Raw genomic sequence first — 20,000 nt, forward strand, 5'->3', positions numbered from 1 at the left:
TATTGGTTTCCTGGATGAGACAAGGGAGATATATATCAACAGGAGGAGATGCTGATAAAATCGCAAGTTACACAAATGCATGTTTTGAATATCTGTGTATCAAACGGCTTTATTTATTTACTGTACATGACACGGTTTGTTTGCACACTTCATAATATTTCCAGTTGATTTAACTTAAAACTCGCACTCCAGAAACTAAAATGGCATGTTTTCAGAGAGATCAATTGTACAACAATAAAAGAAACTTTGCGAGTGCATCTTACTGTTCGTACTCCATCAAAAAATTAACAGTCAAACTTATCATGAGTTTACTGCGCGCAATTCTAGAAATACACTGCAACTGAAGATATTACCCGAAAAAATCACCAAAGAAACCTTCATGGGCAAACACGTTAAAGGAATAATATATTTCTCTTTTTTTTTTCTTTAAAAATCTATTGCCAAACCGTTCAACGACAAAATGCTAGGTTATCTAAATTACAAATTAAGATGTCAAGCTTAAATAGGATGCATATTCGGTGAAGTTCGGAGGGAGAATTACACCGGCCTTTGCCGCAACATAGCGGTCGAAAACATTCCCCATGCTTTATTTGTTTTTCTCAAATTAAAGCCAACGTTAACTTTCGAATTCGTTTATAATATTCCTCCCACGGTAATTAACTCTGGTCAAAACAAAATAGTGTGAATCTGCCGTCCACGCGTGTATTGGTGTAATGGAAGTAAATTTGATTGGCCGATGAAGGGCATGTCAATCAATCAAAAAAAGTGGGCGGAAAGAATTGCGAAGAGGAATTTTGTCAGGCTCTATTTTTCCTTTCGCCAACTCCACGTTACGTACCACGCGAAACTAAAATAGAGCCTGATCGCAGGTTAGTTGAGTTTGTGTTGGTTCTCTTCTCTGCTTCGAGGGTTTTTCTCGGGGTTCTCTGGTTTTTCCCCCTCAGCAAAAACCAACATACAGCTGATTCCAGCTGGCTGTAAGCTGTGCTCCAAGGTCACACATGGACCGTATAGTGGCTGCCAGAGGCGCCTTTGTATGCTTTCGGTTCGACCTTGTTGAGCTGTGTCGTTGCTGTACTTGCGACGGCGATTAGCCGCGACAATTATTTTATTGTTGTTGTTGTTATTATTATTATTATTATTATTATTATTATTATTATTAGCATTGCTCAACCCATTGACCCCTAGGACTGACATTTAACCCTTTCAGCCCCGTGGGGTTCCCTGTTGACGAGTAAAATCGTCTGGTGTTAGACAGAGTAAAATCTATAATTGGCACTATTGGGAGTTAAAGGGTTAATGGGGACATAGTTTTTGAGTGAATCTAGCTGTTGTTAACCCTTTCAGCCCCGTGGGGTTCCCCATTGACGAGTAAAATCGTCTGGCGTTAGACAGAGTAAAATCTATAAGGGGCACTATTGGGAGTTAAAGGGTTAAAAGATTTAACCCTTTGACACGCAAACCAGCCTAACTTGGCCAGACTTAGTATTTTACTCTGTCTAACGCCAGACGATTTTGCTCATCAATGGGTGAACGCTTTGACACCCACACCGACCTAAACCGGCTAGACTTAGTATTTTACTCTGTTACTATTACGCCAGACGATTTTACTCGTCAATGGGGAACCCCAGAAGTCAATGGGTTAACTGTCTAATGGCAGACGATTTTACTCGTCAGTGGAGGACAGTTCAGGAGTCAATGTGGTAAAGAAGATTATGGAATAATGCACACTTGTAGCAAATAATTTATGATAATGAGATTATTTTATGTTTAGGGGACAATAACATGAATTAAGATTAATATAATGTTGAAATTTGGATTGCAGACAGCAAGAATTCTTCAAAAAGTACTCAACATTTAGAGAGACTTGTCACTGAATTTTTAGGACAGTATTTGCCACCCCTGTGGGAGCTTGTAATAATGCAATAATAATACAGAAGTTCCCATTTAGTGCAGTTCTGACTTGAATGTGCTTGGTGTGAATAAAAGCAAGGCAAGAAGGAAAAAATTCTAGTCCAAGCTGACATACAGCTGTATTGTAGATATTTTTTTGTACTTAAAAATACTTGGGAAGTTAAAATAGAAGACTAATGGAAACGTTTTTTGAATGAGAATGTTTGAAGTTTTTTTTTACTCATTTTGACCGAATCACAATAAGGGACAAAGTTTAACTTGTTAATATCTTTTTTACTGTTATAAATTTACAGAAAATCCACCACCAGCACCAAAGAGACCCAAGTCAGGTATTTGCTGTCATTAGTGAGGCTGTCAAACTTACTGCATCTCCATGATATAGCAAGTGGCATTCAAAATTTTGCAACTTTCTTTTGTAGGCACTGAACTTGTTGCTTTGTCATATTTTAACACAGATAACTCTGGGAATGTTGGCACAACAAAACCCCCTGAGGGAGGGACACCGCCTCGTCGTTGTCCTGGTAACTGTGACCCCATTGCTAAACCCATCGTGGATTCATCAGCCACAGTTTATGTTATACTTGGTTTGAAGGCCATTGATCGCAGCAAGATTATAAGAGAGAGTGTTTTTACAGAGAAGGTACTTTATAAACTTTTAGCTATCAAAGATAAAAACAATTATAGGACATTGCTTGACAATTACCAGTACATTATATTTCTGTAACTTCAGCAGGCATTTTTTTCTTTTGAGTTATCAGTTCAATGTATGATCCTTGAATCTTAATTACTTTATTTTTTGAAGACTTAGAATGGCAAAGTTGCCCCCAGCATGATAACTAAATCAATTTCAGTCTGAACACTTTTGGTAAGGCTAGCAAATGTTTTTACTTTGAGCATTGTCAATGTAGCAAAATTCATTGAGCCATTTGCACTCTTACAAAATAAAAGTAGAGAAATGATCAGGAATGATATGGTTAAAGGACAACTAAAAAATTGGAGTCTTTGCAGTATTTGAAACTAAAAAAAAATATTTGAAACTAAGGGTGCGTTCGATTGACCATATTCCGGAATAGGAATACATGGAATAGAAATTAGAAATCCTTCGTTTTTGTGGAGATCCACTTGAAAATTGTCGAACACTATTTTAAACGTATCTTTATCATCCTTGTTGCTTCAAAATGCCAGACATACCGTTTGAAATCATCACTTCACGTTTTCTTATTCCAGAATAGGGTCAATCAATCGGGCCCTAAGATCTCTGTAACAGAGGAATTGAATTTTCTAGAGGTTCAATCAAGATATTTTGTTTCAGGGTGACGTTATTCCAGATTACGCATTTTCTGAGATGGTGAAGAAGGAACATCTCAATTTCCTCAAGTATGCATGCAAACTGTGTAAAAGACTGAGCAATAATTCTGAACTGGTTCGACCTGGAGGTGCAGACTGTTTCCCTTCCTGGATTATAGATTCTTTCCCGAAAGGCTCACGCCATGATCCTTGGGGCAAACATTGCGCAGACATCAAAGTACCTGAATTCAGCTCAGGCAAATCGCGTGCCAAGCTGCTGCAGATGTCTGCACCTAATGGAGATTATACCAATGGTACTTATTGGATGAAGATGGCATTTGAATCGGTAAATACTATTTTTTTATTTTTAGCAGCTACATGTATGTATACTATTTTGTTGCAGGATTTTATTCAGGTCAGGTTCCTTAATTTTACATTGCACTATTTCTGGCGAATTTTGACTTTGCTTCATTCAAACAAGCACAAGTAAATTTTTTTCAAAGACACAGAAAATTGCAAGAGCCCGTTTAGTACTTATTTATTCCAAATTGCACAATATTATTATTAATAATATACATGAAAAAAATTGAAGATAGTTAAGCAGAAGCACCGTATGCATATCACACAATCATGGTAAAATTACACCATGTATTGCACCATCCAGGGGTCACATTTGATTGGCTATCAATGCAACTATTTCATTTAATTGACATGCTCTCAGCCAATCAGCATGCTGAAATTTTTTTGTGCTCATTATTATAATCAAAACTGTTTTGCCAGTAAATTTGAAAGAGTGTAGAAGTAAGGAGTCAGAATTCAGGAGTCCAAAAATTAATATCAAATATAAAAATGTTGTGGCTTCAACAAGTTTGACTACTTTTGAACCCACAGAGCAAAGCTGTGTGCAAAGACATGACAGGGGTATGCACAATGGCCTGCCTTATGGGAGCTCTTATCTTGGATGAAATTTTGTTTTGTGTATGTTTTGGAGAGCTCAAGGACCAGGACATTTCTGAGCATACATGCACATCCTGTGCCACACGTCCAATTATTTTGTCTTCATTGTCATGTGACACTTCATTTGTTTTTACCATGCCGTGGCATAATCCTGTATTTTGTCCAATTTCATTAATCACTCACTGAAAAACCATGTCTCCATTAACCCATCGACATCCAAACCGGCCGAAACCGGCCAGACTTAGTATTTTACTCTGTCTAATGTCAGACGATTTTACTGGTCAATGGGGAACCCCTGGGAGTCAAAGGGTTTAATGGCCCTGCTAGAGGTAAAATAAAATTAAAAATTCTCGCTTGCAATCCTAAAACAGGTTAGCAACAGGTGGTAAAATAAGGAAAAGTGCTTGAAGTGTACTGTCATGTATAGTGGTTTTTTGTTCCCAACAATTTTGAAAGCAACCAACGTTCACTTGTGTTCGATCTTTTGATCAAGTTCATAAGAATACTGTTTAACTTTTTCTGTTAGTTATCTTATGTCACCTCCTGTCCATTACTCAGTCTAAAAATACAAGGAAGTGTTACGTTTTTGAAAACATTGGCCATGTAGCACTTATATTTCAACAGAATTAACTATTAATTCAGTTGAAATAAAAGTGCTAGACGGCCAGCATTTGCAAAAGCGTAACCCTTCCTTGTACTTGTACATATTCATTGCAGTGAAGTTGACATCTTAAATTCCCATGACCTGCTCCCGTCTGACCTTGTAGCTCAGTCAGTAGAGCAGCAGTGATCTAACCTAAAGGTTGCGGGTTCAATTCCCACCCTGGTCAGAGTTTTTCTCTGTCCTTGTGTGGGCCCAATTCCATTAGTAGGGCTAATGCTCACGTGGTTTACATGGGTAGAATATAGCACTTCACATTACCCTCCAATAGTTAATTCTCTTTTAAAATAAATACCTTAACACAATTGCATGTAACCTGTTCATGTGTAATACCCGTACATGTACATCTCTTTAAAAAATGGCCAACCACAAAAGCTACATTATTTTGTAAATTTTGGGTAAAAGACCTTGGATTGCATCACTCAACATGTGACGTTCCAATTAGCTTTCACAAAATAGAATGTTTTTCTTTTGGATTACATGAAATTATTTAGCCCTAGAAAGCAACTAATACTGAACATATTTAATACCTCTGTCATAATTTACACCATTGAAATACATTGTGCTCAATTTATACCTTCAGTGTATCAGGTTGGTGTAGAGCTGTTAAATATAGTGTCTTGGTAAATGATATCACTCTACAAATTTTGGGAGGCACTGCAAAGAACATGAGAAATTACAACATACCGGTATCTGGTTTTGAAATTTAGAAGTCAGACATTGGTACCTTCTAACAGGGCTCCACTGTGATATTGATGAGATGCTGGAGAGTTACATCTCTGTGAACTTCTATTTTAAATCATTAACTTGAATTATTACGAGAAGTGAACTTCTTTGCTGCCTTTCATTAAAATTTAATATTGTTCACTCAATGCATGTACTCACCTACTCACGCATTCATTGATTTATTCATTGATTTATTCATTAATTCTTAGACTAACTACAATTCTTTATAAAGCAAAACGATCTTTCTGACTGTTCAGTGTGAGACAAATCTTGCAGTGACGAAAGGTTAATCAGACACTGAAAAAATTATTTTCTCCTGTAGACTGTCTTCTCAGGGAAGTCATCTTGGGAGAGAGTGGAAGATTTTGACAAATGGAACAAGTTCTTAAAGGAAGAACTTCGGACGTATCCCAAAGGATTTCATTCTGCATTCCAGACCAGTTCTGAATGGGTGAACACCTTCACAGAGGTCATAGCTATCAACAGTGCCATCTATGGAATTGTCTTTTCAATTGTTCTGTGTCTGGGATCTGTGGCTATCTTCACAGCAAATGGCCTTCTCACTTTGATTGTTTCTATCACAATTTTAGGTATGTGGATCGTGTCACAATATAGCGTAGACACAGGTTCTCGTAGAGATCTCTGAAAGACTAAAAACTATTTACAATCTGTAAATAAATATTAAATAGTTTTTAGTTTTTAATGTTTATCTAAAGAAGGCTGAACAGCCGAAATGTTATTAAATCGAGTCGGACCAGTTAGAAGTTTACTCCACTGCTTTCACTCTATATTGATATATATAATTATTGCCTATATAGATATATATATATGTAGGTTGAATAAACAGAAGAAGATGCAAACTTTTCTGGTAGGAGGTCTTTAATTCAAGTGGATGTTTTGCCTATTCGAGCTTCTTCAACACTAAAAATGTTGGAATAAAATTTACAAGGAAATACAGCACAACTTGTAAAAGTACTCAGCGATATTACACACCAAAACATCTAATAAGATATATGTATTTCTACTCGTTGTTTGAATTTTGACTCGCCCTTGCGGGCTTGTCAGAATACAGCACAACTCGTAAAAGTACTTAGCGATACTACACACCAAAGCATCTAATAAGATATAAATTTTTGTCTTTAAACACAAATATTATTGTGCAGATTTCAAGTGTTTTATGGCGATGGAATATTGAAAAGCAAGATAAAATAAATTTTGCTGACTTTGTATAGGAGCAGAGAAGTGTAGGTAGAGAGAATTACATGTATCAACGAAAACTGTTTTTGACGGGATGCGCTTTAACACTCTTTGTCAGGATGTATGCTTTAACGCATTGACTCCCAGGGGTTCCCCATTGATGAGTAAAATCGTCTGGCGTTAGACAGAGTAAAATACTAAGTCTGGCCGGTTTTAACAGAGATTAATTTTTTTATTGGCCTCATGTTTGAATTGGGGAGAGAACCCTGGTGCTGTGGTCTGTCCTCCTTTTACATACATTCATAGGTTGGGTGAGATAAAATATGGACCGATATTGGTTGCCACTCACCCTAGACAAAGAATAATAATTATTGTAAACCACCATGTGTGGGTATATAAATCCTAAACCATGTACTTGCTTTTCTCTTTTTGTTTAGGTGTTCTGACCTCGGTGGTGGCAATATTCTATGTTGCGTCATGGCAACTTGGTGCTGTGGAGGCCATTTCTCTTTCCATCTTAGTTGGGACATCTGTCGATTACTGTGTCCATCTTGTAGAAGGATACATCCTGGCAGGAAATGCTATACCCCCAGATCTCACCACATCAAAGGTATTTATTTGTTATGATTGCTGTTATTTTATTGGAAGTCATTGCAATTTCCTGGGGTGGAGTTTGCTAGCCTTGAGATGATCCTGAACTTCACAAAGTGCAGTGCATTTTGTATTTCTCCCTCCCTTGTGACCTGTGGCTTGGTTAGACCTCCCACGAGCTTTGCACGCTGTCTTAAAGGATTGAGGAACTTAGGGTAGGGCAGATTGTGTCCTGGCGTTTTAATGTCCCAGCCAGGGCAAAGGGATTAACGAAATTTGGAGTAAGCGCTGGGTTTTGGATGGATTTTTTAAAATGTAGAGCTAACGTGGAAAACCATTAAAAGGAGAGTTGAGAAACAAACATGTTCAGGCTTTTAGCCTACAGTAGTTTTGGATGAGAATTTGTGATCATTTACATGTAGCACAGTTATCAGGTTGGACTGGGTAATTTGTTGACAGTGGGTTATGTTATTCAGGGCCATGTTACTTGCAGATACCTCCAAAAATGCAAGTATGAAGATGCAGGCTGATTTTCTATCTTGCTCTTCACCCCAAGTAAAATGCCACCATTTTGGGGAATACAGACAATACTATGAAGTGGAAAGGATTCTAAAGGGCTGCTGCAGTAGTGAGAGCACTTGCTTCCAACCAGTGTGTCCATGTTTGATTCCCAAACTCAGCATCATAAGTAGAGTGGGTTTGTTGGTCCTTTAAGAGGTTTTTCTCCAGGTATTCCAGTTTTCCCTTCTCCTCAAAAACCAACCTACAATTTCATGTTAGTTAATTTGTATTGGTTCCAATGTACAATGTTCCCAATTAGTGCCGCAGCACTAGAAGACTAAATGAGGTGTCCCTAACTCTGCCATGTGAGTAAACTCAACCCCATGTAGCAGATGCTATTAAAACTAATAGAGTTGTATACTGGTTAGTTATACATCCAGTGGATAGTTTTATCTACAACTGGGGTCCTTTGTGGAAATTTCACCGGTCGCTTAAGATGGTTTAGACTCAGCTAGGAATTTAATTACACATAAATTCATTTCTTAATGTGTAGTCAACTGTGTTTCCCCCTTTGACAGGAAATTCGAGGCTGGAGAACTGTAGCTGCCATGTCCCACGTAGGAACAGCAATCGTTAGCTCAGCCATTACAACAGTTGTGGCATCCATACCTCTGTGTGTGACAACCATTCAGCTTTTTGCTAAGTTTGGGCAAATCCTGGCCATTAACACAGCCGTGTCAATTTTCTTCACTTTGTCAATCTGTGTGGCTTTGCTATGCTTAATTGCTCCAGCAAGGTTCAAAGCCTCTGGTTGGACAACCTTAAAAGCTTTAGTTACTGTGTTAACTGTGTATGGAGTAGGAGCCCTCATTTTGTTTCTTATAAATTGGAAGGCTGTTAGAATACCTGGGCCTTCAGGGGAGCCTTTGTTTCCAATACCTGAATAGTTCTCTCAAACCCAGACTAGTCTGCATTATTCCCTGGCCAAATAAGACGACTTAAGCAATGGAAAAACGTAGAACATCACTGACAACAAGTCTATAGTACTGCAGGGTATTTTTATAAGTTTCTGTTTAAGGTTTTGTCAGGTATAGCATTGTAAATAGAGTAGTTTTAATATTAATAATAATATTATTTTGGGCAAACTGTAAAGACTTCCCAAATAAGAATAATATTATTTGTTTTGGTTTAAATTCAATTTGCATCTTTGTTTTAAAGTAGAACATCAGATCCAGATCCTGTTGACATGCTCTGGGGAACAGATGACAATTACCAGTATTATGAACCCAATCATTCCTCAGGTGCCCTAGGGTACCCCCTGTTGAAGAGTAAAATTGTCTGGTTTTAGACAGTCTCACTCTCAGGGATCAATGGGTTCAAGTTCTGAAATGCCTGCCTGCCAGGAGTTAAAATAGAAGAAAAAGTTCCTCATTAAGGTGATTCTCGGGTAAAAGAACCCGTCATAGATTTCCGATGAAACTTGGTATGATGACATTACAGTACAAGGAGATGTTAAAAAGGTAATAAAAAGAGGGGGTCACCGTGCTTGTTTTCATGCCACGATGCTGACAAATATGGTTATTTAGGTGACTTTTGGTTATCTCAGTGCACAACAAACAAGATTGATTATTTTTCAATGCGGCGTGCTATATCACACAGAGTTCGACTTTCTTTGATTGCTCATTCATCTACGTCCCAGAAAAAATGGCTTCAAATACCCTGCATTATTAATTGATATTTTTATCCTTTAAAGGAAACATAATTTGGACTTGCTCTGCTGGGCCCGTTACGTCTCTATCTGTAGCATTTATTTCATTTGCCAAAAAAGTAGCTATAGATTTCTGCCAAATTTTTTCTCAGTTATTGCGGATATTGTTCTCATTGAATTTATAAAATAAAAAGTGGGGGTCACCGTGCTCGTTGAAGAGAAAAGGAGCTTTTATCTCGCTATCGAGCTTAGTTTGAGGGAAATCCCTTATGTTTTGTATGCGCGCACGCTTATGTGCGCGTGCTGATGACGCAAAAATCGTGCGCAGTAGGAATGCGCAATGCAAAACCAGGGAATCACCTTAAGTGTTGCAAGGTCTGAAAATAATGGGTAATCGCAATGCAATGGCCTCAGAAGTTTTTTTTTACGTACATAAATGGTTGCAAATGGGCTAAAGAATGTTATCACTATCTGTGTTACTCCCAGTCTTGCTTCTTGTGTCTTTCTAGGCAAGGCAACTAATCCTCAACTGTAATATGGGTAATGTATTGCATTCAACCAATGCACCAAAAATCCATTGGTCTGCAGTCAGCAGTCATTTTGGGGAGATGTTGTGCTGCACCATGTTTTCTGCTGTGCTGGTAGTTATGTTGGCAGATGTATTTGTAGTGTATATTGGGTCAGTCATTTGTTGGTAAGATTTCAGCCAACACATGGACACATGCATGGTTGGGATCTGATGTGTTACCATTATCCCAGCCCAGGTTGCTCGAAGCATGGTTAGCGCTAACTAGCGTTAAATACCATGAAAACCTATAGTTTTTGATACCTCTTAACCCACGATTAGCACTAACCAGGCTTCGAGCAACAGGGCCTGGTGTTTTGGCCTACAATCCTGGACAAAAGCAGTCAGTTGAGACCTTTCTGAAGTTTAGTTCTCTCAGACTAACTACAAGAAAAGCCCTAAAACACTCCCTTCCCCTTTCCTTACCAAAGTGATATTGTTTATGTACTGTTTAACAAACGAGCAGCAGTGTTTCATCAGGATTAAGGTGTAGCCAAGTGCTTTTAGACCCGATAAAACACGTACCAAGTGTTTTTAACGGCTTCAAAAACAGAATTTTAATGAGGAGTGTTTTATTGGGTTTAAAGCTCATGCTTGTGACATTTTATCGGTGTCTTGATATGCTGTTGGGTTCCTTAATTATTAACAAGTTTTTGAAGGAGAAGTGCAAATTACCGAGATATCCCTATGTGGAAAGAATTGGTTTAGATAAGAAGAAGGAAGTAGTGTCTCAACAATTTTGTGCAGGATTGTACGCCTTGTTTAAGCACTTTCTTGACCCTAGTAATAAAAAAGAAAATAGTCTGTTGAATGCCAGGACAGTAAAGTCAGGGTGCATCCTTTTTAGAACCAAACACCACGTGCTGAGTTGTATATTTTTGGATTTATTTATCAATATGCACCACTCATTTAAAAATGCTAGCCAAAATTTTGGTTATTTTTAAAATAGTCAGTGTTGAAATTTGCTGTTAAGAGGTTTTCTTACACTAGTGTAATTTGCCGTCATTAAGCAATAAAATTTAGTAAGTAAAATGTTGAAGTGTGATGTGCATTTGTTTTAAATTGACCAAAGAACTCACATTGTGAATTTTTGCTTTAGTTCACGTTCCATTTCTCTTGTTACATATTTATGAACATCAACACAGGTCAAGCAAACTCCATTAATTAACCCTTTGATGTCCAAACTGGCCTAAACCGGCCAGAGTATTTTACTATGTCTAACGCCAGACGATTTTCCTCGTCAATGGAGAACCCCTGTCCCCATTAAGGTGGCTCAAACCAGTTTCAACACTTTCAAGAGACCTTGTTATAAGAAGGATTGACACTACAACATTTTATCACGTAACAGCAATGTTATGGTACCACGTGAAACATCAATTATTGCTGAACAAGATGCAGTCATTTTTGTGACGTAACAAGTTACCACGACAACATGAAAGCCTTGCAAAACACCCCATATTTTGGCTTTAGTTGCTCTTTAACTAACTTGGTTACCCCAATTTTTTATTGCACAAAAGTAATTAGCAGGCCAAGATGAAACTCTCTGCAAAGTTTAAAAAAATTATGTGGAGCAGATTTAGAGCTGCCTTAAATTTTCAATTATTAAAGGTGGCTCATAATCCACTCCACAGAATTTTTTTAAACTTTGCAGGAAGTTTCATTCTGGCATGCTGATTATATTTCAGAAAGAAAAACATGGGTTCACCCAGTTTGTTTTTGAGATATGAGCAGCCAAAGCCAAAATATGGGGTGTTCTTGCAGGACTTTCGTGTTGCCATGGTAACTTTTTAAGTCACAAAAATGACTGAATCTTTTTCAGCTTGCTTGATATAATCCCATAACATTCGTAACAAATGGACAACTTTGAGTTTACAAGACCTGTTTCAATTGATCACCTTCAGTTGCAAGTGTTCGTTACATTGCGATTTTGAATTTGAGTGAATGTTACAATTTGAACTTATGTTAATACATTGCCGTTAGAATTTTAAATTACGGGTAAATGTTACAACAATACTAAATGCAAACAATCAATAATGTCCACACAAACAGTGTAACAAAATAAAAACAAACTTAAGTGCTTAATGGCAGGAAATTACAACAACAACAACACCAAATCTACAGAAACTAACACTAAACCATAAATGTAGCTAAAAAGATAGAGCAGCCTCTGAGCAACAACTGGGAACGATTAGGTGCCGTATCTAGAATGGAGAAACAGCTCTAAGAACATAGTCTTCTTTGGTAAACAAGGAAGTATTTTATGCAAGTTATCGTTAACTACTTGAAAAGCTGTAAAAAAAAATTAACATTCTCTTTTCTAATTATAGAATGTCATTGAGAATTTGGATATATCTACGGTTGAGAATTGGCCATAAATAATCATAATTTTCTTATAATCACCCTACTTGTGTGAATTGCAGCCAGTAACTTGAGCAGCTATTGAAAATTAAACATCTGAAAATAATGTGACTCATTTAATTCTTCATATCTCGAAATTTTCTGATAACCACTCCATTTGTGAGATGTAGGTTACTTGAAACCCTTGTGTTCACTACAGTCTTGTTTTTGGGTATGCTTGACTTGAACTGAAAGTGTGGGGGTGGGGGGGGGGGGTTGTCTGATAGCAGAATCACAGTATTAAGGGCATGAATACCCCTGTAAATTCTCATACAGGATACTATCCTTCAATTAGACTAGTAGTAATCTCTGATTTTTCAACTTTTGTTGGCAGAACGAACGTTGGTCAAAATGTTGAATCGTTTAAACGGGCCTTAAATTATGCGCATGCTTTTGTATGAAAAAGCAAAAGGAAAATTCCCTTGAGAACATCACATGGTCTGAAATGAGAAAACAAGAGATACAAGCAAAAGAGGTCAATTGGCTTAAGTTGCCTTTGAGATTACTAGCCCTCTGAGATGTGATAAACCCATACCAACAAGACAACAAGCATTTTGAAACAAACATCACTGGTCAAACCTCTTCTTTAATCAAATTAATTAATGCACAACATGTTAATAAAATGCGATAACTGTAACCTTGTAACCTAGAAGCCTACTATTGAACCAAATAAAATCCTTGAACTTAAAAAAAAAAAGCAATTAAGAAGCCACTCCAAATTTCAAAAAATCCTATGTTAGCATTTATCATCTTGTTTGTGGTGGAAATGAAAGGGACCTTGCAATCAGTGCAGCAGAAGCAATATCAACATTACCATTGGTTCTCTGAAGTTCTAAAATTGCCTGATCCCTCGTAAAACCAAGATCTACTATCTTCTGAATGCTTGCCTCGGGAATGTTAGCTGCTCCAGACATACTTGCAGAAGATGAAGACGGGGAAGAAAAGGAAGAGCTTGACCCTTGGGAGCTGCTGTTTGCTGATCGTAACATTGCTTCTGCCAGTTCTCTATCTTCCATTTCTGCCAGCTGCTTGTCTTGAGTCATCTGTTCTTCTCTGTCACTAAACGTTAGACGATCAGTCACAGGTAGATCAGACTCGGCAAGGAATGGAGTCTCTGTCCCAGTTGTACCAATGTGCAGTACATTGTTTTTTAGATCAATGCAACACTGAAAATTTGATGAAGTAAAATTCTTGAGATTCTATATTAATTAATATATGACAAAACAGACCTTAAGTTATACAATATATCGAAAGCATTTGAACATTTGGTACTTCCCCAATAACTTCCTTCATCATCACCATCATTGCTAAAACCGCTTTCAAGCTAAACTTCTTACCTGATGTCTTTTCAACATGTCGAGTCCCAAAACTAAATCCATTGGCTGATCTTCCATTACAGAGAAAGATGATTGCAAAAAGTCCTTCTCTATCTGGATTTGTGCCACATGAACACGTCCAACAATTTTTTGTGTCCCCACACCTTTAGCAATACCTGCCCATCGCTGATCCAGCAGTCGCATGATGTTGCATCTTTCTGCACAAGCCGCACTCATGAATGTCATTTGTGCTCCTGAGTCGACAAATGCCTTCACAGGGTGACCATTCAGCTTACAGTTTATGTACAGCATGACTACCTTGCCAAAGGATTCTGGAGAATACTCCATAGCAATCTCCATGTTTTGATTTACATTTGACATACGGATCTCCTCTGCAATTTGTTTCTGGGCCTCAAGATCAAGTGGATCGGCATTCATGGTTCTAATGCGCTGCATATCTCTATCAGCTCTTTCCTGACGCTGTCTTTGGAGCACTTGAGCAAAATTTTGTAAATTCCCACTTAAAAGTGCATCAGCAAGTTCTGGGTTTCTTTCTTTTAGCAGGGAAAGTTGATGGGGGTCAGCTAAGAACATGTCTCTTATATACTGTGGACTATCTCTGTCGACTACTGCCGGCTGGGGCTGTGCCTGGCCAGTTTGATTCTGTGGTGACTGTGGATGGGATTGGCCAGGGACTTGTATGCTTCCCCAGTCTAACCCACTTATTGGACCCATGCCTATACAAAGGAAAAGATCAGTGTAAGTGGTGTTTGGAAGTACTGTAAGTCAGCTCGCTCTCTTTCTCTCTCTGCAACAGCCTACTTTTTTATAGGTCATTCTTAGACATCAGCCTGTCACAATTGGTTACTGCTGTTATGATCACTCGGGCAATGATGAATTACATGTGTAAATAAAAAGTGAAAACCTTGAGGGTACGAGGAAAAAACAGGAACAATCCTTTTTATATTTTCTGAAATGCCAAGGCTATGACTAGTGTTTGATGTTGTCTTTGAGTATAACTTATGAAACAGGATTGTTCCTGTATTTTTTTTTTCGTCCAGGATTGGAAATATAATAAGGTGCCCTGTCAAGTTTGATAAACATAACAAAATGTAAATGAAATGATATGAAATGAATCATATACTAAACTGCAGATATGAAATCATGAGAAACTATGATCCTCGCAGTTATGAAGGCAATTTTAGCAATTGCGTAGAGAAGCCTGAAAAATTGAATCCACAAATGACCAGCTCCTAACGTCAGCGGCTTCATAGCTCAGTTGGTTAGAGCGTGGCACCGGTACCCCATTTAAGTCCTGAAATTTTCAGACTTTTCTACACAATTGCTAAAATTGCGTTCAGAACTACGAAGATCAATGCTTCATTGGATAACAAAGTGTCCTTTTGAATCTGAGGTTAAAGAATAAAGTCAAAAATTTTTTGTGCAATTTTTAACTGAGAGTTTTAGTAATTGTTTATGTTGACTTAACGAATAGTGTTGGAGTACACTTGCCTGTTTTTGTTTTTTAACACAGGTTGATGTCAAAGTTGAGGCGAGTGGCATGAGGACACATGCATCTTATCACATTCAATCCTGGAAACATAGTTTGCTTGGGGATATTATTGAACCTAATAATTATACTGACAATTCTTTGCATTTTTTTTTACACCAAATGAAATATTGATAAATCTCATCAAAAAATTCATACTAGACTGGTCTATTTCAGCACATGTGAAATGACGTCATCTTTCAAAATAGGACAAATTGCGCATGTGGAATTAAAAAACTATTCTACGACCGTATACATCAAAAGGGAACTTTAAACAACTGAAAAAATCTTCAACACAGATTTGTCAGCTAAATTTAGGATAAGTGTTATTTCTACACTTAAGTTAAAGGATTTGTAAGGATGATCATTTAAGCATCATCCCAAATTCTTAGAATTTGACGTTTTTTCCCACTCAAGCGATAACAGTTCTTGGCTGACCTGACATCTGTCGAAGAGGTTCTGTGGCTTGCATGACACGTTGCATCAACAATACATCGCCATCTTTGATTCCATAGCCTTCCAGCGTCTTTGTGTTGTCTCGGAGTTGTACGCCGTTGTGAAAAATCACGATTTGGGACGACTGAACGCCCGATTCGAACTCCAGCAGTGCCTTAAAATTGTCCAGTTCTAGATCATTGCTCACATCTACATTATATATTTGATCGCCTTCTAAGGTTACGGTGACTTTCATGTTGCTGTTCAACGATGAAATGTGCAATCGTGTATTAGCAGTGCGAAAGTACCTTCAGGAATTAATTTTGCAAACCTATTGTATAATCAACCGAAATAATTTAATTGCTCAGTAATTGTGACTAAGTCCGTTCCCAAACTCTTTTGCAAAAAGTAAACGAGGAAACCTGGGTTAAATTGCCAGGCTACCTGCATGGTTACATGGGACATAACATTTAGGAGGATTTTTGCAAGATTGTCTTGGCATCGAGATTATTTTCCTCGCAAAATATGACTTCTCATACAGACTCTTCTCTGGATGGGTCTGGTCAAAGGTGCGTTTTTTATCTGATAGGTTTTAATGTTATTGGGTGAAATTTTTAGTTTGTATTGGCGTGAAGACTGGCACATCGTTCGAACAACACTGAGCGACTGGCCCGATAATTGATAGATGCGCTATGGTCATCTTGTACTGTCCGTCTGAAAATACCTCTACGAAGGGACTGAAGTGGTTCGTATCGCTGATATCTGATCAAATCCGTGGATTATTAAACGTATTGCGACCAAACGTTTGCCCAGTGTTCCAGAAAGTAAATGCAAAGAGCTTAGCGACAATGTTTTATCCTAGCAACGATTGCTTTCCGTGATAAAATTTTAGATAATCGCAGATATAAACGTTACTTAGACAGTAAAGGAAGGAAAGTCTGAATTATTCAGGCTTGAATGGCATGATATAAGTCCTTCATATAAACTCCTTTTGATTTGCTTGTCAATCTTGCGTAGATGCACCCATTATAATAGAACAAGAGGCTACGGATAGCCTACACTTTGTTCGAAGGGATTTTAGCCGATTGCCTCTAACATTCACAGTATTTCGATGATTTTTTATGCTACAATTATGGTTGGCCTTTTGTTGCAAAATTCAACAATGTATACTTGTATGCAACAATCTATATTGATTCAGCTTCAACACAGGATATTTTCATTTAACTACTATGTTCATTCAACTTCAACACTGGATGTTTTCATTCAATGACTACATTCATTCAACTTCAATACGGGCTTTGTTTATTCAACAAATATGTTCATTCAACTTCAAAAGGGCTATTTTTGTGCAAGAAGAATATTTATTCGACTTCAACGTCCAAAGTTACAAAGTTACTTCAACAAAAGTATTTTCATTCAACAATTCATTTACATTCAACTCTTCGCAAGGACGGGAACAAAGCTCCACCTCCCTACCCCCCCCCCCCCCCCCACTACCCCTTCTTAAAAAAGAAGAGCGTGAAGAGCACATTGAAAAGCAGTATGATGGCCCAGGAATGGACGGACTCCTTCAGTGTAGTTTTTGCGGTTGCATCACGTTTGAGCCTAAAAGAAACTATATTTTGGCTCTGATGAGTGTGTCTTTGAGGGATTTACCCCTTTTGTATGATATCAGAGGTTTTAAGGAGATCCAACCCAGCATAGGCTGATTTTCTATGATGTTCCATTGTTCTACCAATAACTTTTTAAGATTTTTGACCCCGGGTGGTGCGTAGTGGCAAAACGCAAAAACCTCTCCTTTGTTTTTTCTTTTGTGTTAGAGCCGATGGTCTAAAGGCAAAGTTGACCTCTAGCAGACACCTTTCCATGATTGTATTTGGATAGCCACATGCTCTGAGGCATTGTTTGAATTTATCAATGCTTACTTCAAATGTTGTTTTGGAAGAGTTTGTTCTAAGCAGTCTTATAAGCCACGTTCTATATATCAATCTTCGCAGATGGCTAGGAGGCTTTATGGCTGAATTTGAGTATTGTTTTGTTTAGAAACCCCCCTTAAGACTTTTGAGACAAAGAAAACAGAACTGAGTGCGAGATTTGACCATAAAACCCCGTAGCCATGCCTGAATATTCGCCTATTGCGACACCTTTAATAAGGCCAGCGGCACTTTGTTGAATAAGAATTTATCAATGTCCAGGAACTTGCAAAGAGTTGAGTAAAATGTTTTGTTGATTGAAACTATTTTTGTTAAAGTTGAATAAATATATTCGTTCCATAAAACGTAACTTTGGGTGTTGAAGTTGAATAAATAAATTATTCTTCTTGCACGAAAAGAGCCGGTGTTGAATTTGAATGAATATATTCTGAAGTCTAAAGTCGACATTCGGTGACCCAACCATACGATTAAAAGCAATCATAGAATAGTTGTTCACATTTAAAACGGTTGTTAATGGCTTTGGCTCCAATCAAAACCAGTAAGCAGATGCTTTACAAGTTTCTACGAGGGTATTTAAAAATATTTAATACTCTTTCTTTAATACTGGGAGAATTATAAAATTATATTATTAGCCCAGTAAAGTGTGTTAGGGAGTCATACGATGACCGAATATTGAATTGGGTGCAATGAAAAATGCAAAAACAATTCTTTAATACATATTTCCCTGTTACTCTTTCGCATAGTCGTCTGTGGTTTAGTGGTCATAACAATGAAAATTGAATAGAGCGGTTTTCAATTGAGTGTCAAAAGTAATTAGCGAATTGCTTTGGTTTATGATTACTTCACTCAGTGATTGGTTCAAAGTTCTCACGCCACTTTTTCAACTAATCAGAAGTGAAACCAAAACCAATTGTGGCGTGCGCATGCACATTTTCCTGTGCTTTGTGTCTGCGACATGTAATTACTTCTAGTTTTGATTGGTTTACGGGATTGTCTCAAGTCAAGTTCAATTTATTCACACTTATTCAACTACAATACAACAACAATAAGAGTAAAAAAGATATACATTGAATTAAACATAACAAAGAAGAAAGTGTGTTGCAGCCAAAGGAGCCAAGCTTTCGAGTTGGCTGCTATCACAGAGCGGGTGCAAGTGGGTGGAAGTTATGTATAGTACTTATAGAAACTAGTTACAAAGCTCTGGCTAAGTTAATCACACATCTAACTGTCTAGTAGAGAGAGTTTGTAAATCTTTTTTAAAACTGTCGAAGGGGAGACACTTTTTGATTTGGCCAAAGTAATAATTACTTTGGTTTTGGTTTTATGACACTCAATAGCCCTTATTCACGATAGCCGCCATGTTGGTTTTCAAATTGTCATGCAAATTAGCCATGTGTGTTATGCTGGGGCGCAAACATTGGAATAAAGGCAAATTGCAGAAAATCGGCTGGTCGAAATATTGAATTAACTTCGCTAAAAGTACATTTTAGAATTTAGAATTAAGCACCTGTTATAATAATTTTATGTCTTTTGATTGACGCCGACATTTTGACTTTCTACTTCGTTATCTGCTCATTTTTCACTAAAAAACATTGAAGTAACTTGTGTAATCATTCTATTTTACTACTTAGGTGATAAACATTCAATGAACGTGAAACAAATCATCTGTGTGGCTAAGATGTTCGTTATAACCTCTCGAACTTGTGTTGTTTGCCCCCTCAGAAGTGTGTAGCTAATTTGCATGATAAAGGCAAATCTAACATGGCAGCTATCGTGAATAAGGTCTATTGAAACTCGCTCTAAGGAGATACCGCGTTCAAATCTTACTTGCACTTCCTTCTACGAGACAAAGAAGTCTTATGCATACGGAGCCACATTGCAACCCCAAAATAAAATATAAATAAATTAAAAAGTCTGAAGTCCAAAAAACAGAGTCAAATCCTATACTTTGTTCTTCGGACTTCACTGAATTAAGGTGTTGTTAATGAGCCCAAACCACACGTACACTCCTAAGCCACGACTAGCACCAACCCATTTAAATGCAGCTTGACCCAGGAGGCTCACAGCCCTTCTTGAGAATTACGTACTTGAGGGTTTTGAGGATCAGTTTGGGGTGGATGGAAGGTAAAAACTACATATAGTATAAAGGAGGGTTAGAAAAATGTAATGAATAAGTTCATCATCATGATCGTCACAATCATCATATCCAACAGGTTAATCATTATAATTATTATCATTTCTTATTTATTTTTATTCATAGGG

The 20,000-nt window shown here is 37.6% G+C and overlaps 3 protein-coding genes across 3 annotated transcripts in view; 2 read left to right on the forward strand and 1 right to left on the reverse strand.

The window, feature by feature from the left end:
• Positions 1-11,141, forward strand: part of LOC137998008 (protein dispatched homolog 3-like) — a 37,515-nt gene extending 26,374 nt beyond the window's left edge. The window contains exons 6-11 of the mRNA XM_068844391.1: positions 2,208-2,243; positions 2,370-2,554; positions 3,227-3,547; positions 5,868-6,135; positions 7,180-7,352; positions 8,413-11,141. Of these exons, the coding sequence (XP_068700492.1) occupies positions 2,208-2,243; positions 2,370-2,554; positions 3,227-3,547; positions 5,868-6,135; positions 7,180-7,352; positions 8,413-8,781 (1,352 nt within the window). The 3' untranslated portion in view covers positions 8,782-11,141. The remainder of the gene's footprint in view (positions 1-2,207; positions 2,244-2,369; positions 2,555-3,226; positions 3,548-5,867; positions 6,136-7,179; positions 7,353-8,412) is intronic.
• Positions 11,142-13,070: 1,929 nt separating this feature from the next.
• LOC137998010 (protein DDI1 homolog 2-like) lies at positions 13,071-16,184 on the reverse strand. Its single transcript, XM_068844393.1, has 3 exons — positions 15,808-16,184; positions 13,842-14,557; positions 13,071-13,670 (listed from the first exon to the last, which is right to left on the reverse strand). The coding sequence occupies exons 1-3, from the start codon at positions 16,058-16,060 to the stop codon at positions 13,251-13,253; spliced, it is 1,389 nt and encodes a 462-aa protein (XP_068700494.1). The 5' UTR covers positions 16,061-16,184; the 3' UTR covers positions 13,071-13,250.
• A 32-nt stretch (positions 16,185-16,216) lies between these two features.
• Positions 16,217-20,000, forward strand: part of LOC137998009 (Bardet-Biedl syndrome 1 protein-like) — a 6,396-nt gene continuing 2,612 nt past the window's right edge. Inside the window, exons 1-2 of the mRNA XM_068844392.1 lie at positions 16,217-16,373; positions 19,999-20,000. The exon at positions 19,999-20,000 is cut by the window's right edge and continues 2,612 nt beyond it. Of these exons, the coding sequence (XP_068700493.1) occupies positions 16,330-16,373; positions 19,999-20,000 (46 nt within the window). The 5' untranslated portion in view covers positions 16,217-16,329. The remainder of the gene's footprint in view (positions 16,374-19,998) is intronic.

This window comes from Montipora foliosa, chromosome 3 (assembly GCF_036669935.1).
Source record: "Montipora foliosa isolate CH-2021 chromosome 3, ASM3666993v2, whole genome shotgun sequence".
Taxonomy (NCBI): domain Eukaryota; kingdom Metazoa; phylum Cnidaria; class Anthozoa; order Scleractinia; family Acroporidae; genus Montipora; species Montipora foliosa.